This window comes from Gopherus evgoodei, chromosome 6 (assembly GCF_007399415.2).
Source record: "Gopherus evgoodei ecotype Sinaloan lineage chromosome 6, rGopEvg1_v1.p, whole genome shotgun sequence".
Classification (NCBI taxonomy): Eukaryota; Metazoa; Chordata; order Testudines; family Testudinidae; genus Gopherus; species Gopherus evgoodei.
In genome coordinates, this window is record NC_044327.1 from 29,121,399 (window position 1) to 29,138,682 (window position 17,284).

At 45.1% G+C, this 17,284-nt stretch overlaps 1 protein-coding gene across 3 annotated transcripts in view; it reads right to left on the minus strand.

Annotated features, from left to right (window-relative positions):
* Window positions 1-10,880: 10,880 nt before the first annotated feature.
* Window positions 10,881-17,284, minus strand: part of FREM1 (FRAS1 related extracellular matrix 1) — a 102,210-nt gene continuing 95,806 nt past the window's right edge. For all 3 annotated transcript variants that reach the window (XM_030567431.1, XM_030567436.1, XM_030567437.1), the window contains 2 exons: window positions 13,086-13,171; window positions 10,881-11,998 (listed from right to left, as the gene is read on the minus strand). In XM_030567431.1, coding sequence (XP_030423291.1) covers window positions 11,799-11,998; window positions 13,086-13,171 — 286 coding nt within the window. In that variant the 3' untranslated portion in view covers window positions 10,881-11,798. The remainder of the gene's footprint in view (window positions 11,999-13,085; window positions 13,172-17,284) is intronic.

Consider the following 17,284-nt stretch of genomic DNA (forward strand, 5'->3'; position numbering starts at 1 on the left):
TCCAAGTGTCCTACCCATAGGAACCCTAATGTTAGTTCCAAGTTCCCTACCCTTAGGAACCCTAAGCATAGGGTGGGAAACACTACCCGTAGGAACCCTAACTCTAATTCAAAGTGCCCTACTCATAGGAACCCTAACCCAAGCTCAAAGTGCCCAACCGTTAGAATCCCTAACCCTAGGGCAGGAGGCCTACCTATAGGAACCCTAACAGTAGCTCAAAGTGCCCTACCCATAGGAACCCTAACCCTAGCTACAAGTGCCCTATCCATAGGAACACTAACCGTAGCTCCAAGTGTCCTACTCATAGGAACCCTAACCCGACGGCAGGGTGCCCTACCCATAGGAACCCTACCCTAGCTTCAAGTGCCCTAACCTGAGGAACCCGAACCCTAGGGCAGAAAGCCCTACCCATAGGAACCCTAACCCTAGCTCCAAGTGCCCTACCCTTAGAAACCCTAAGCATAGGGCGGGAAGCCCTATCCATAGGAACCCTAACCTTAGCTCGAAGTGCCCTACCCTTAGAATCCCTAACCCTAGGGCATGAGGCCTACCTATAGGAACCATAACCATAGCTCCAAGTGCCCTGACCATAGGAACGCTAACCATAGCTCCAAGTGCCCTATCCTTAGGAACCCTAGCCCTAGGGCTGGAAGCCCTATCCATAGGGACCCTAATGCTAGTTCCAAGTGCGCTACCCATAGGAACCCTAATCCTAGCTGCAAGTGCCCTACCCTTAGGAACCATAACCCTAGGGTGGGAAGCCATATCCATAGGAACCCTAACCCTAGCTCGAAGTTCCCTACCTTTAGGAACCCTAATCCTACAAAGGGAATCCCTACCCATACGAACCCTAACCCTATCTCCAAGTGCTCTACCCTTAGGAACCCAAACCCTAGGGTGGGAAGCCCTATCCATAGGATCCCTATCCCTAGCTCCAAGTGCCCTACCTATAGGAACCCTATCCCTAGCTCCCAGTGCCCTACCCTTAACAACCCTAACTCTAGCTCCAAGTTCCCTACCCATAGGAACAGTAACCCTAGCTCCAAGTGCCTTACACTTTGGAACCCTAACCATAGGGCGGGAAGCACTACATATAGGAACTCTAATCCTAGCTCCATGTGCCCTACCCACAGGAACCATAACTCTAGGTCCCAGTGCGCTACCCTGAGGAACCCTAAACCCATTTCCTAGTGCCCTACCCATAGACTCATAGACTCTCGGACTGGAAGGGACCTCGAGAGGTCATCGAGTCCAGTCCCCTGCCCTCATGGCAGGACCAAATACTGTCTAGACCATCCCTGATAGACATTTATCTAACCTACTCTTAAATATCTCCACAGATGGAGATTCCACAACCTCCCTAGGCAATTTATTCCAGTGTTTAACTACCCTGACAGTTAGGAACTTTTTCCTAATGCCAACCTAAATCTTCCTTGCTGCAGTTTAAGCCCATTGCTTCTTGTTCTATCATTAGAGGCTAAGGTGAACAAGTTTTCTCCCTCCTCCTGATGACACCCTTTTAGATACCTGAAAACTGCTATCATGTCCCCTCTCAGTCTTCTCTTTTCCAAACTAAATAAACCCAGTTCTTTCAGCCTTCCTTCATAGGTCATGTTCTCAAGGCCTTTAATCATTCTTGTTGCTCTTCTCTGGACCCTCTCCAATTTCTCCACATCTTTCTTGAAATGCAGTGCCCAGAATTGACACAATACTCCAGTTGAGGCCTAACCAGAACAGAGTAGAGCGGAAGAATGACTTCTCGTATCTTGTTTACAATACACCTGTTAATGCATCCCAGAATCATATTTGCTTTTTTTGCAACAGTATCACACTGTTGACTCATATTTAGCTTGTAGTCCACTATGACCCCTAGATCTCTTTCTGCCATACTCCTTCCTAGACAGTCTCTTCCCATTCTGTATGTGTGAAACTGATTGTTCCTTCTTAAGTGGAGCACTTTGCATTTGTCTTTATTGAACTTCATCCAGTTTACCTTCGACAATTTCTCCAGTTTGTCTAGATCATTTTGAATTTTGACCCTGTCCTCCTAGTTCTAAGTTCCCTACCCTTAGGAACCCTAACCCTAGGGTGGGAGCCCTACCTATAGGAACCCTAAACCTAGCTCCAAGTGCCCTACCCATAAAAACCCTAACCCTAGCTCCAAGTACTCTACCCTTAGGTACCCTAATCCTAGGGCGGAAAGCCCTACCATAGGAACCCTAACGTAGCTCTAAGTGCCCTACTCATAGGAACCCTAACCCTAGCTCCAAATGCCATACCCCTAAGAACCCTAACCCTATGGTGGGAAGCCCTACCCATAGGATCCCTAACCCTAGCTCCAAGTGCCCTACCCATAGGAACCCTAACCATAGCACCAAGTACCAAACCCATATGAACCCTAACCCTAGGTCCAAGTGGCCTACTTTTAGCAACCCTAATCCTATCTCCAAGTGCCCTATGCATAGGAACACTAGCCCTAGCTCCAAGCAGCCTACTCTTAGGAACCCTAAATCTAGGGCGGGAAGCACTACCCATAGGAACCCTAACCCTAGCTCCAAGTGCCCTAACCATAGGAACCCTAAACCTGCCTCCAAGTGCCCTAACCATAGGAACCATAACCCTAGGTCCAAACTCCTTACCCCTAGGATACCTAACCCTAGGGTTGGAAGCCCTACCCATACGAACCCTAACCCTAGCTCCATGTGCCCTACTCATAGGAACCCTAACCCTAGCTTCAAGTGCCCTACCCACAGGAACCCTAACCCTAGCTCCAAGGGCCCTACGCTTAGGAACCCTAACCCTACGACAGGAAGCCCTACCTATAGGAACCCTAACCCTAGCTCTAAGTGCCCTACTCTTAGGAACCCTAACCCTAGGATGGGAAGCCCTACCCATAGGAACCCTAACCCTAGCTCCAAGTGCCCTACCCATAGGAACCCTAACCTGACAGCAGGGCGCCCTACCCATAGGAACCCTAACCCTAGCTTCAAGTGCCCTAACCTGAGGAACCCGAACCCTAGGGCAGAAAGCCCTACCAATAGGAACCCTAACCCTAGCTCAAAGTGCCCTACCCTTAGAATCCCTAACCCTAGGGCAGGAGGCCTACCTATAGGAACAATAACAGTAGCTCCAAGTGCCCTACCCATAGGAACCCTAACCCTAACTCCAAGTGCCCTACCCATATGAACCCTATCCCTAGCTCCCAGTGCCCTACCCTTAACAACCCTAATCCTAGCTCCAAGTTCCCTACCCATAGGAACACTAACCGTAGGGAGGGAAGTACTACATATAGGAACTCTAATCCTAGCTCCATGTGCCCTACCCATAGGAACCGTAGCTCTAGGTCCCAGTGCACTACCCTTAGGAACCCTAAACCCATTTCCAAGTGCCCTACCCATAAAAACCCTAACCCTAGCTCCAAGTTCTCTACCCTTAGGAACCCTAAACCTAGGGCGGAAAGCACTACCCATAGGACCCCCTAACCCTCGCTCCAAGTGCTCTAACCATAGGAACCTTAAACCTAGCTCCAAGTGCCCTACCCATAGGAACCATAACCCTAGGCCCAAGCTCCTTACCCCTAGGATAACTTACCCTAGGGTTGGAAGCCCTACCCATACGAACCCTAACCCTAGCTCCATGTGTCCTATGCATAGGAACCCTAAACCTAGGGAGGAAAGCCCTACCCATAGGAACACTAACCCTAGCTCAAAGTGCTCTACCCATAGGAATGCTAACTCTAGCTCCAAGTGCCCTACTCTTAGGACCCCTAACCCTAGCTCCAAGTGCCCTACCCAAAGGAACCCTAGCTCCAAGTTCCCTACCCTAAGGAACACTAACCCTAGAGCAGAAAGCCCTACCTATAGGAACCCTAACATAGGTCTAAGTGCCCTACTCATAGGAACCCTTACTTTAGCTCCAGGTTCCCTACCCATAGGAACCCTAACCCCAGCGCCAAGTGCCCTACCCTTAGGAACCGTAACACTAGGGTGGGAGGCCTACCTATAGGAACCCTAACCCTAGCTCCAAGTGCCCTACTCTTAGGAACCCTAACCCTAGCTCCAAGTGCCCTACCCATAGGAACCCTAAACCTAGCTCCAAGTGCCCTACCCATAGGAACCCTAATCCTAGCACCAAGTGCCCTACTCTTAGGAACCCTAAACCTAGCTCCAAGTGCCCTATCCATAGGAACCCTAACCCTAGCGCCAAGTGCCCTACCCTTAGAAACCCTAACCCTAGGGCGGGAGGCCCTACCCATAGGAACCCTAACCCTAGCTCCAAGTGCCCTACCCATAGGAACTCTAATCCTAGGGTGGCAAGCCCTACCCATAGGAACCCTAACACTAGATCCAAGTGCCCTAGCCTTATGAACCGTAACACTAGGATGGGAGGCCTACCTATAGCAACCCTAACCCTAGCTCCAAGTTGCCTACCTTTCGGAACCCTAATCCTAGCAAAAAGTGCCCTACCCACAGGAACGCTAACCCTAGCTCCAAGTGCCCTGCCCTTAAGAACTTTAACCCTATGGTCGGAGGTCTACCTATAGGAATCCTAACCCTAGCCCCAAGTGCCCTACCCATAAGAACCCTAACCCTAGTTCTAAATGCCCTAAGCTTAGGAACCCTAACCTTAGGGCGGAAAGCACTATTCATAGGATCCCTAACCCTAGTTCCAAGTGCCCTACCCATAGGAACCTTAACCCTAGGCCCAGGCACCCTACTTATAGGAACCCTAACCCTAGTTTCAAGTGCCCTACCCTTAGGAACCCTAACCAGTGGTGAGTTTGAGCCGGTTCGCACCAGTTTGCAGGAACCGATAGTTAAATTTAGCAGGCCTTTTAGAACCGGTTGTTCCAGGACAACCAGTTGTATAAGGGCTTTATTTAACAAAAGCTCCCGCCCAAGCTCACTTTCCCCTCATCTCCTGAATGCTCCGCCCCCCTTTTTCTCCCCATACCCCCGCTTCCCCCGTATCAGCTGTTCCTGGGAAGCCTGAACAATCAGCAGGTAGGCAGACCGGGAAGCTGCGAGGCTGGGGTGGAGGGGAGGTGCGGCTGGCTCAGCGGCTCTCTCCAGCACAGCTCCTGGTCCTGGTCCCTGAGAGCGGCTCCCTCCAGCCTGGCACCTCCTGGCCGAGCGCCCCCCAGCCACAACCGAGGGCCCCTGGTCCAGCCCCGTGGCTCCCTCCGGCCCGGCTCCTGGTCCTGGCCAAGCAGCCCCAGCCCGGTCCAGGCCGAGCGCCCCCAGCTTCGGCCCCACGCCTCCGGCCTGGCCCCCATTGCTCTGGTGCTGGGCTTGGCCCAGCGGTTGCAGCTTGGGCCCGTTCCAGCGGTTGTGGCTCCGGCCGGTCCTGGCCCTGGCCCCGTGTTGCCGGCACCAATGCCAGTTCCAAGCGCCGCGGCTCCGGCCTGGCCCCAGCGGCGCCACGGTTCGGGCCCGGCCCAGCCCCCACGGCTCAGGCCTGGCAAAACCAGTGCTGGTCTCGGCAGCGCGGTAAGGGAGCAGGGAGGGGGTATTGGAAGAGGGCAGGGCTGTTTGGGGGGTCATGGGGGGATGGATAGGGGTGGGGCGGGTAGAGGTCAGGGAACAGGGGGACTGAATGGGGGCAAGGGTCCTGGGGAGGCAGTGAGGAAGGAGCAGGGGTTGGATGGGGTGGTAGGGGGGCAGTCAGGGAAAGGGATTCCAGGGGCGGTCAGGGGACAGGGAGAAGGGGTGATTGGATGGGGCAGGGGTCCCGGGGGAGGGGGCTGCCATGACCCCCTCGTGCGGTGAGGAGAAGGGAACCTGTTGTTAATATTTTGGTAGCTCATCACTGCTTGTTGGGACATGTTGCTTTTGAGAAGCAAATGCAACTGGTGGTAGAAAGATGTAATTGCTTTAACCTCCTCAGTATGCTTGGGTTGTACAGAATTCATCCAATTATGTTTTCTGCTTGATATTAATAAAGGGAGCAGAGTGAAGGTCAACATGGACACCTTGGGACTGCTGATGCAATAAGGATCAATGCTGATGCATGGCTAAGACTTCTTATGTCCATAGGTTTATGTATAGCAAAAGGTATATTGTGTTATTGGTAGCAGCATTAATCATTGGAACAACTTACCGCGAGACGTGGTGGATTCTCCATCACTTGCAATCTTCAAGTCAAGACAATGTTTTGCTTTTTAAATATATGCTATAGTTCAGGTAAGTTCTAGGCTTGATGTAGGAATCCCTAGGTGAGTTTCTGTGGCCTGCATTATGCAGGCAACTTGACTAGATGATCACGGGGCCCTTCTGGCCGTAAAAATCTATGAATCTATAAATCAGTTTTTAAATGTGATTTTTAAAACTGAAAGCATACCTTTCTCACTTTTCCCTTTCTTATCTCTGTTGGCAAAGCCTGTGTCCTTCTTTGGATCTATTTCCTAAAATAAAATATTCTAATGCTCATCTGCTTAAAAAACAGACGCAGCCAAACATTCATGAGTGATTCTACAAAAACAACCCCATGTATGCACCCAAAAGAGGTAGTAACATTAAAGGAAAACAGATTTCAGTAGCTGTATACAGCATACAACAGATGTATTGTGCTTATTACTTATAAACACATTTTTAATATGCTCATCACCACAGTCTCTGTCACAGGAAGAAAGCTTTTAAGAGACACGTCCACAGCTATCGTATAGGATTTATTTTTATAAGTATACAGTACATATTTAGGTATAACAGTAAATATAATGCATGTAACATGCTATTTTTGGTACAAATATTAGATTAGAACCAGTCTAGTGATTTAAATAAGGTAGAACCACAGTGTTGATAGAACTATATACATAATTCTCTCTAGTATTTAGAAAAAATGAACGCAAATCAAAATGTAAATAAAGTTCTCAGTTGCAGTGCCCACTACAGGGAATTAGAACATTCTCTTCTGGATTTTTGTTTCCAAATTAATTTAAAAAAAGGCAAGTTTGATCTGTATAAAGTTAATTATACATTTATTAACACAAATTCAAAAAAATAGGCTCTTGCTTGAGGAATACATTAGATTTTTTTCACTGAACTTTTATTGCACATTTTTTATGCTTGTGAAAGATGCTGAGCGGACAGTCCTGGTGAATTAAGTCCTCTTTTTATTCACAGAATAAGTGCAGCCTGGAGGGACTACATCAGTGAGTGAGTGTATAAGTTCATTCTCCATGCCCATTAAGTTTTTGATCTCTCTGTTGAACTCTCAGAACTTCTGATAGCAAAGTTTGTCTTCTGAGACCTGAACAACCTCACCCACCATAATCTTTAACGGAGTCAAATCCACAAGCCACTGACATCAATGAAAACAATTTCAGTGACCTCAGTGGGCTTTGGATCAGGCCCATAGTTCATTGAACATCCCTGAGATGTCAATACTTTCTGCCACTACTGACATGGGAATGTATTCAAACCAGTGATTTACATGGAAGTATATTATATCCCTCTGACTAACAGTCCTTGAGCCATCCAGTGCTCTCATTGACCAGGTTTGGATTCATTACATTCTTTGAACCTATGGGTTTGGCTACACTTGCAGCTGTACAGCGCTGGGAGTTAAAGCTGTCTTTGTACAGCTGTGTAGGGAAAGCGCTGCATTGTGGCCACACTGACAGCTACCAGCGCTGCAGTGTGGCCACCTTTGCAGCATTTGCAGCAGTGTTGGAAGTGGTGCATTATGGGCAGCTATCCCAGCGTTCAAGTGGCTGCAATGTGTTTTTCAAAAGAGGGGGGGTGGAGTGTGACAGGGAACGTGGGGGAGACAGAGTGGATTTTTGGAGCTGACACTGTGAGCTCCCTGCCTTGCAAGTTCTAAGGACTTGAAGAGACACAGCACCTACCTTCAATCATTTTAAAAGTTTTGACCCCTGCCCCCACCCCTCTCTCATTCACTAAATGCAAACAGCCTTCAGACCAGATAAGCAGCTGCTCCAAAACGGACCACACTCTCCCCACCTCCGGGCTGCTTCTCTCCTCAAGCAAACACTAGCTGTGGACTTTCATCTCCCTGCCTGCCTCATTCACATCAAACAGTAGCTTTGTTTGTTTTTTAGATATGCAGCTCTGGGAGCTCCGAGTTCACAACAAAACAAAGAGTGTTATCTTTACTTGAAAAGCATTATGGGAAGGTTCCGGAGGTCAGTTACAGCGTAGTAAGATTAATCACTGTTTACACTGGCACCCCAGCGCTGCAAGAGCAGTGCTGTTCTCTTTATTCCTCTCATCGAGGTGGAGCACAGCCAGCGCTATTGCCAGGGAGATACAGCGCTGTATGTGCCTTGCCAGTGTGGACGGGGAGTGTTACAGTGCTGTAAAGCCACCACCAGCGCTGTAACTCTCAAGTGTAGCCAAGCCCTCAGTATCCTTGCCAGAAATACAAAAGCTGTTCAAATTCTATCTGTGAATTTAAGGAAAGACCAAAGAGAATTCAGATATTATGAAATGATTTAAGTGGTTCTTATATCTAAACATTCACAATACTTGGAAACAAGATTTTTAACTGTATTAATGTATAGAAAAAAAAAATCTAGTGAGGCTATTAAGCATACACAGTTTGCATTGTTGTTGATGGACCTATCTTAAATCCTCTTCAATTACTTTAAGGCTGGTTTAAATGAGAGTGTGACACACATAGGGCTAAATCCTTCCCTACTCCTACTCAAGCACAACTCCCTTTGAGATCACTGGGGACTCTGCCTGTAAAAGGATGGCAGGATTTGGCCCAGGATAGATTTCCTCTCATGTTATTGTACAGTTTTATGCTGAAATCCAACTCTCCCAGCACAAAGCCTATTAGCAGGGGGAACTAAGTGGGGTGGGTGATGGAATTTACACATAGGGACATGTACAAAACCACAGAAAAGAAAGCAAGGCTGCTGCATAGTTACTGCCATCTGTACTGCTACCCCTCTGTTCTCCCAAGGTGGCATTAAGTGATTAGATTTGGTCATGCCAGGCCTGCTTTGGCCTGGCCCCAACAGCCCCATCCGTGCTGGCCTATTCCAAACTGGCAGAGAGACCCCTCTGCAGAGTTCTGGGAGTGCTGATGCCCTGTGTGAGGCCACTCCATCCATTCCCCTTCCCTCCACACAGCCACACTGGGGAGCTTAAATGGTGCGAAAGGCCTTGTGTAGGCCTTTCACACGAGAGACTCACACCCTCATACTGCAGTATTGCTCACCTCTGATGTCATTAGATCTTGAGGCAAAAAGGTTACCCTGAGAAACTCGTTAGACACAGCAATTCTGTAGTGTATTCAGTACACTACATTAAGAAGTTATTTTTCTAGCAGTTTTTGTTCCAATCAAATTCTGAGTTTTTAAAAACTTTCTCAGAAATAAACTTGAATTTTAAAAAAAGGCCTAAGGATTGTATTTGTAATCGGGTCCAGGTGGGCAGATCCAATTAGTATCTAAAGTATTTGGGGTTGGATTGTGGCTGGACATAAGAATGGCCATACTGGGTCAGACCAAAGGTCCATCCAACCCAGTCTCCTGTCTACCAATGCCAGGTGCCCCAGAGGGAGTGAACCTAACAGGTAATGATCAAGTGATCTCTCTCCTGCCATCCATCTCCCCTTTCTGACAGAGGCTAGGGATACCATTCTTTACCTGCCCTGGCTAATAGCCATTAATGGACTTAAGCTCCATGAATTTATCTAACTCTCTTTTAAACCCTGTTATAGCCTTCACAACCTCCTCAGGCAAAGAGTTCCACAGGTTAACTGTGTGCTGTGTGAAGAAGAACTTCCTTTTATTTATTTTAAACCTGCTGCCCATTAATTTCATTTGGTGGCCCCTAGTTCTTATACTATGGAAACAAGTAAATAACTTTTCCTTATTCACTTTCTCCACGTCACTCATCACTCATGATTTTATATACCTCTATCATATTCCCCCTTGGTCTCCTCTTTTCCAAGCTGAAAAGTCCTAGCCTCTTTAATCTGTCCTCAGATTGGACCCATTCTAAACCCCTAATCATTTTATTTGCCCTTCTCTGAACCTTTTTGAATGCCAGTATATCTTTTTTTAGATGAGGAGACCACATTGTATGCAGTATGCAAGATTTGGGAATACCATGAATTTATATAAAGGCAATAAGATATTCTCCTTCTTATTCTCTATCCCTTTTTGAATGATTCCTAACGTCCTGTTTGCTTTTTTGACTGCCGCTGCACACTGCCTGGACATCTTCAGAGAACTATCTACGATGACTCCAAGGTATCTTTCCTGATTAGTTGTAGCTAAATTAGCTCCCATCATATTGTATGTATAGTTGAGGTTATTTCTTCCGATGTGCATTACTTTACATTTATCCACATTACATTTCAGTTGCCATTTTGTTTCCCAGTCACTTAGTTTTGTGAGATCTTTTTGAAGTTCTTCAGTCTGCTTTGTTCTGAACTATCTTGAGAAGTTCAGTATCATCTGCAAACTTTGCCACCTCACTGTTTACCCCTTTCTCCGGATCATTTATGAATAAGTTGAATAGGATTGGCCCTAGGACTGACCGTTGGGGAATACCACTAGTTACCCCTCTCCACTCTGAAAATTTACCATCTATCTATCTATCTATTTATTTATTATTGTGCAGGTGAGCAAGGCGAAGAGAAGACAAAAGCAGACTTCCTTCCCCATGGTGCTCCTGCACTGTGGGCCTGATCAACAGGGCCGCCCAGAAGGGAGGGGAAGTGGGGCAATTTGCCTCAGGCTCCTGGCCCCACAGGGGCTCCCACGAGAGTTTTTCGGGGCCCCTGGAAAACTCTCATGGGGCCCAGGCCCTCAGACCTTCTTCCACTCCAGGTCTTCGGTGGCGGGGGGGTCCTTCCGCCCCCCTGCCGCTGAATTACTGCCGAAGCGGGACCTGTTGCCGAAGCGCCGGGTCGTCGGCAGTAATTCGGCAGTGGGTCCCGGAGCGTAAGGACCCCTCACCGCTGAATTAACACCGAAGCGGGGACCCCCAGCCACCAAATACCCAAGGCCCCCTGAATCCTCTGGATGGCTCTGCTGATCCATCTCCCACTGAGATTCTTCCCATGGACTCCAGTGAGTTCTGAATCAGGTACCAAGCTAGAACAGCAATGATAGAAGCATTAGCATCCCTAACAGCAACCCAATATCAGCAACAGAGCTTACTCTGCAGATGAGCCCATTACCCCTTCCCCCGCCACTTCTTTCCCTATAACTGCAAATGAAAACAAAGATAATAGAACTGTAAATCTATAGGTTTTATTGCTGCTGAAGTCAAACAACAGACAATTTACATTCAGCAATCATGAAACTTGCAAATTGACTGTTGTGTTAGTTTATTTTTGTTTAAAAGTAAATTAATAAATTTACATGGCAATTAGGTGTAATACCTAAGGCTTTAGTCTTCAATGTAACAAAATTTGGGCATCTCATTAGAACAAATGACAGATCCAAATGCTGTGAGGGGTGTTTGAAAATTGAAATTGGATTCAGATCTAAATTTTGCAAGTGGCCCCTATTGTTGTAATAAGCTCATACCAAAACCAAGAACCAAACATTCTGAAACTTCATGGTGCTTGAATTCTGGATCTAGACTGAGGGTCTCTATAATGAGAACCTATTTGCCCACCCCTTCCTTGGTAGGCTTAGCACTGTGCTACCGCATTCACTCAATTTGACTCTAATATACCACAGCAGGAGTATAAAAATAAACCCTGGTAATAATGAAGTTTCTTTTCTAAACTTATACTCTCAGAGTACTGCAAATATAAGTTAAACATTCTGTGCACAAGAAAGGCCAGATGGGTATGAGTGTCAGTTTTGTTTACAGCTTTCTTGAGCAGACATAGTTGTGCTTAGTACCCTTCCTACAGTCTTTTGCTTGCCATTTCCCTCGCCTCTGCACCAAAACACAATTCTTTCCTTGCTTTGAAAGGCGAGATGGACTTCTTCTCCAGTTTGTGAAGGTGACAGGTTCTCCTCCATGCCACTCCCAATGGCCAGGACTAACTTGATCGTTAAAGCCTAATTTGAATCAAAAAGATCAAGTCAGTGATATGCATTTCACCTCCAGTCTGAAGGCTCCTGCTACAAAAGAACACCTATTCTTCTATTTCTCTAACGAGAAGTACACACAAGACTGTTTTGAGGGAAAAGAGCCAGAGCCACCCCTTGGGTAGGGCAAATAGGGAGCTTTGGGGGGCCCCGCGGGCCAGCGTGATTGGCCAGCATGGTCAGTCCCAGAAGAGACGAATCTGTCAGTTCTACCCTAGGACCTGCACCCTCCTAGGGATAGTCCTGAAGAGAGTATACCAGGACTGCAAGTAAAATACAGTGTAACTTCTGGTAAGGCAACTAGCATCATGTGAACAAGGAGACAGCATCCTTTCCCTTACTATCACCACCCCAAAATGTCTCCATTTCTCTATACTTTATGTCCAAGATTTTCTTGTGATATTTATCTTAATTTGCCTAGTAAGCATATTCTAGTCAACAATGCAGCTTCAAACTTTATCCCACCCCATTGTGAAAACAAATTCCTGTCATCCTTTTAACATTCATATGGGCCTTGTCTAGACTAAGAAAATAGTTCATGTCTGAAAACGTGTTGGCTAACGATTTTAAACATGTCTTTTCACCTAGTGCAGGCACAGCTTACCACCTTTAAAATGTTAGTTGGTTCACCCCAAACACACAAACAGTATTTAAAATAGTATTAGCTAAGATATTTAGACATATCCTATTTTCCTAGTCTAGACAAGATCCCAGATGGAAATATATGAACTCACTAAATCCGTTGAACCTGATTCTCTGCTCCATTACAACGGCTTTATACCGCTGAGGTCAATGGAGTTGCACTAATATAAAACTGATTATCCCGGGGTAGGGGGCTGGGTGAGAAATTAAGATGAAATACCTCTCTATGTTACATATTTGCAGAACCTGAACTTTCTTTTTATACATTTCTCTTAAGTATTCAATAAAGGCAACTTAAGGGAAAAAGACAATAGACCAGATGGACAGTTGGTCTGTGTTCCTATGTTCCAAAGTAAAGCTCATAGACACTACTGTTCTCCAGGAGACAGTCATACTTAACATTTGGTATACTTGCCTATCCAAAAGGGCTTCCTTCCACTGAAGCCCCACAGCCACTGCATGTGTTGTTTACTGATGACACTTGCTAGACTTCCAAGGTAACTAGGTTCAAAAAGAGAGGATGGAATAATCAGATATGTGTCTGACAAAGTGGGCATTCACCCACGATAGCTTATGCTCCAATACATCTGTTAGTCTTTAAGGAATAATCAGAATTATCCATAGTGAGACAGCTTTCCAATTGACTTTTCTATAATGAGTGTTTATTCTATCATAAGACACATATTACAATTTCACATGAAAACTGATGTTTGGATCAAAGAATACCCTTTATATGGGTTTATTTTTAAAACTCATGTCCATCTGGACAGACTATGTTGTCACTAATCAGTTACTTAAAGGTAATAGATATATACTCATTTGTGATATTTTAAACCCAAATGTTAATTCTTTCACAAGAAATTCTTTAACATGGACTTAAAAGTACATGTAGTTTTTTTGGTAGGTGGATTGTTTTGCAAACAAGAGTTGTTTTTTTGTAACAGTAAACTAAGGTCCATCTACCCTACAAACACAACCATGTTGAAGCATCTGGTCACATTATGGTTCCATTTTGTAGTGCAAACTCTCTTTTAACTACATCCCTGGAACTATGCTAAAACCTTGGATAAATAAAGGCAAAAATCTCATTTACACTTCAAAATGGAACTGGTTATAACTGGATCAGGAGACAACTGGAGTATAAACAGGTAGATTCCTGACACGGTTGAAACTGTAGTGTAGATGAGGCTTAAATGTCTTTAATAAAGTCCTAGCAGAAATTTTTAAGACTTGTTTGATTTACAGTGTCTTCTGCTTAATTCAATCAGCAGTTGAGCTGGGTCTCTGCTTACATGTGTACTAAACCTTGGAACCAAATCGTTTAATTTAACAGCAGTATAATCCTTTGATTGGTTCATGAAAATTCAGTAAAACTAAATCACTGGCACTAGAAAGTTGCTTCACCAAGTGCTACAAGTGCTATACACCCTAGTGATAATAGCAATAATGAGATCAACCTCGTATTTCAATCCAAACAACAGAAACACCTGACTGCAGCCAGAAGAAAGCACTAGTGATGGCTATAATAAAATGTAATCTCAAAAGAAGTCCCTTGCAAATACTGATTTAAAAATCATGCTTGTATGAAAAGACATTTCTAATCATTACATGTAGTCAGGGCTCTAGACACACTGTAAGAAAATGAGAACAGTTGTGAAAGGGCATGCATGATAATAGCATTAACCTAGGCTGGGCTCCAGACAGGCAGGAAATGACAATATAATAATATCTATGGAGCTAAATGTAAATCTGACTAAACTCTAATTAAAAAGTCTCTACTGAAGAGGACATACTACTTTATTAAAAATACACACAACACTCATTGTGGTGCCAAATATGTCCATTTACATTTTTTCTGTGTGCTTTAAAATCTACCATGCATTCAAAAGCATCCATCACCTCAGTGCAGTCAGTCCCAACTAAGCAAACATTTCAGCTAAATAGTGCCTTCCAAGGGTGTTCACGGTAATATGCAAGGCATTCAGCATAAAGGAGAGAGTTTAGATCCTTGCTCCAGTGCATTAGGGCAGCTCTGTACCAAACTAAAACTGCCCAATAGCCAGTTTGACCAGGTACAGGAAGGATCCCTACAGCATAGGGGGATCCTTGGGTGGTGCAGAACAGCTGCAACAGACCCTGCATCACATACCCTATGGCCAGCAGAGGAGGAATGATTGGGGCAACTCCATACTGCTGGCTAGCCTAGGCTGTCTTATCTCATTTGGGGCCATTAGCACCAATACTAGTTAACACAGCCAGACACACAGCTGGCCCAAGATCAAGGGAGTGCCAAAGAAACTGAGCAGCTCCCAGACATAGCCTTAGATCTGTTTTAAATTTTTTTATATTATGGTAGTACGTAGGAACCTCAGTCACAGACCAGTACCCAATTGTGTTAGGTGCTGTACAAACACAGCAAACAGAGGGTCCCTGCCCTGAAGAGCTACAGTCTGAGTCATGAGCTCTGGCTGTTAGTAAGTTTTATTTAAATGCTAATGCATGGAATGCAAATAGATTTCAGGTCAATGGAAGAGAGAACCTGATTTTCCTGTACAATCCAGACCCTGTGTGTCACTCAGGCAGTGCAAAGTGCATGGCCATAAATGGCTCCCAGAAAATTCCCCATATGGAGGGGAGCTCCCTAGTCACCTAAATCAGAAGGAGGGGGGCTCCCGTGCCAGCAGAACTCTGCTACACTGCTCCTCAACCGATGCAATATCCCTAAGGGCATAAACTGGAACAGCATCCTAGGCTGTTCTAACTACTGTTGGATCAGGGCAGAATCGAGGAACTTTAAAGGAACTCTCCTCCCCTCATGCCAAGAGGAGCTTGGAGGCAGGGGAAAATTGAGCTGAGGGAATCAGATTCATAAACACTTCTTTGACAAGTGTTGAAAACACTTCTGTTACTCAAATGGAAGGTTTCCTTTCCACTAAGCAACCCTCTTTGGTGTGTGTTAAACATTCTTCAGTAACCCATGAATTGTCATGTCTACATTGTCTGACTGAGAACAATACCATGCAATTAGTGTGGCAGAAATGATGCAAGCTTGGCAGGGCAATTAGCTGTTTTTATATCACACCATCATGACACAGAATGAATCTGTTTCAAGGGAAGCATTTTATTATGAAATTTCATGACTTGTCGCTGTTGAGGGGCTGAACAAACAGGTTCATATGTCATCCAGAGTGCAGATTTTAATGGGCAAGTGTCATGTTTATGTCAAAATCCAATGCTGAAACACGAACCCTGTCACGCTGTAACTAAATCCCAAATCTGAACGTCTTCAGGTTCATTACTCCTTAACAGTCAGTCCTGTCAGAATGAAGATATGGACAATCCCACGCACTATAAAAGTATTAATGGACCATATTATCCCTTAGGATTTGAGGGGAGGGATACCTCAGTGGTTTGAGCATTGGCCTGCTAAACCTAGGCTTATGAGCTCAAGCCTTGATGGTGCCATTTAGGGATCTAGGACAAAAATCTGTCAGGGATGACGGTGCTTGGTCCTGTTGTGAAGGCAGAGGACTGGACTGGACGTTTTGGGGTCCCTGCCCATTCTATGAGCTAGGTATATCTCCAAATTATATATATATATATTATATATGTGTGTGTGTGTGTATTTATGGCTCCTAAATGGAATCCAAATGTGGCCCAGTATTTTCAGTTGAGACTGCTGCTATTAAGGTAATTTGTTTGCATTGTCTCCAGTTACAAATGGGAGGTATCTGGTGCAAGGATGTTTTCAGAAAGAGTCATTAATTCTACAACTAACTCCCCATTCTGAGGTGTGGTCGATGTACAATTTTTTTTCTTTTACCAGTATAAAAACTACATTAGTTAGGGGTGTGATTTTCTTGATCATTATAGTTATGCCAGTACAACTGTTAGTGTGGATAGTGGCACATTTTTGCCAGTCTAACTGCGCCCATATTAACCACTTTAACTATATCAGTATAGTTAAATCAGTACAACTTCTGTGCTTAGACAAGGCCTGAGTGTGTCGCTCTTCCAGGGACTCTGCAAGGTGTATTTATCTAGCCAGGTTTGGGTTTTCAACCTTTTTTCATTTGGGGACCCACAGCAATTTTTGAATGGAGGTGCAGACACCTTTGGAAATCTTAGACAATCTGTGGACCCCAAGGGTCTGCAAACCACAGATTGAAAACCACTGGGGTAGAATATACAGGGTACATATTTTTTTCTTTAAGGGGACTTAACCTTAGTTGGAATCTTACTACCATTGAGCCAGCAACATTATAGCTTAACTTTGTATTGTAATGGATTGTACATCCACTGTTTCTTACAAATTTGGAAAAAAGGTAAATAATCCATAGAGTAGTTTTCCCAGATGAAAACCTGGTAGTGAAATGATGTTTTACAGTGTTCTGAAACTGGCTGTTTCATCTGTAAACACATTACAGATCTAACATCACCAGTAAAATAATGAGGAGCTATGCATGCATTACTTTGGGAATGAAATGGCTGATCTGTTCCAGTAACAGAAATAAGATAATAGAAAAATAAAAGCATTTATTAACTTATCTTCCAATCAGCACTTCAAAATGAATTAAACATCTTCTGAGACTGGGACCTGCACATCTGTAAGCC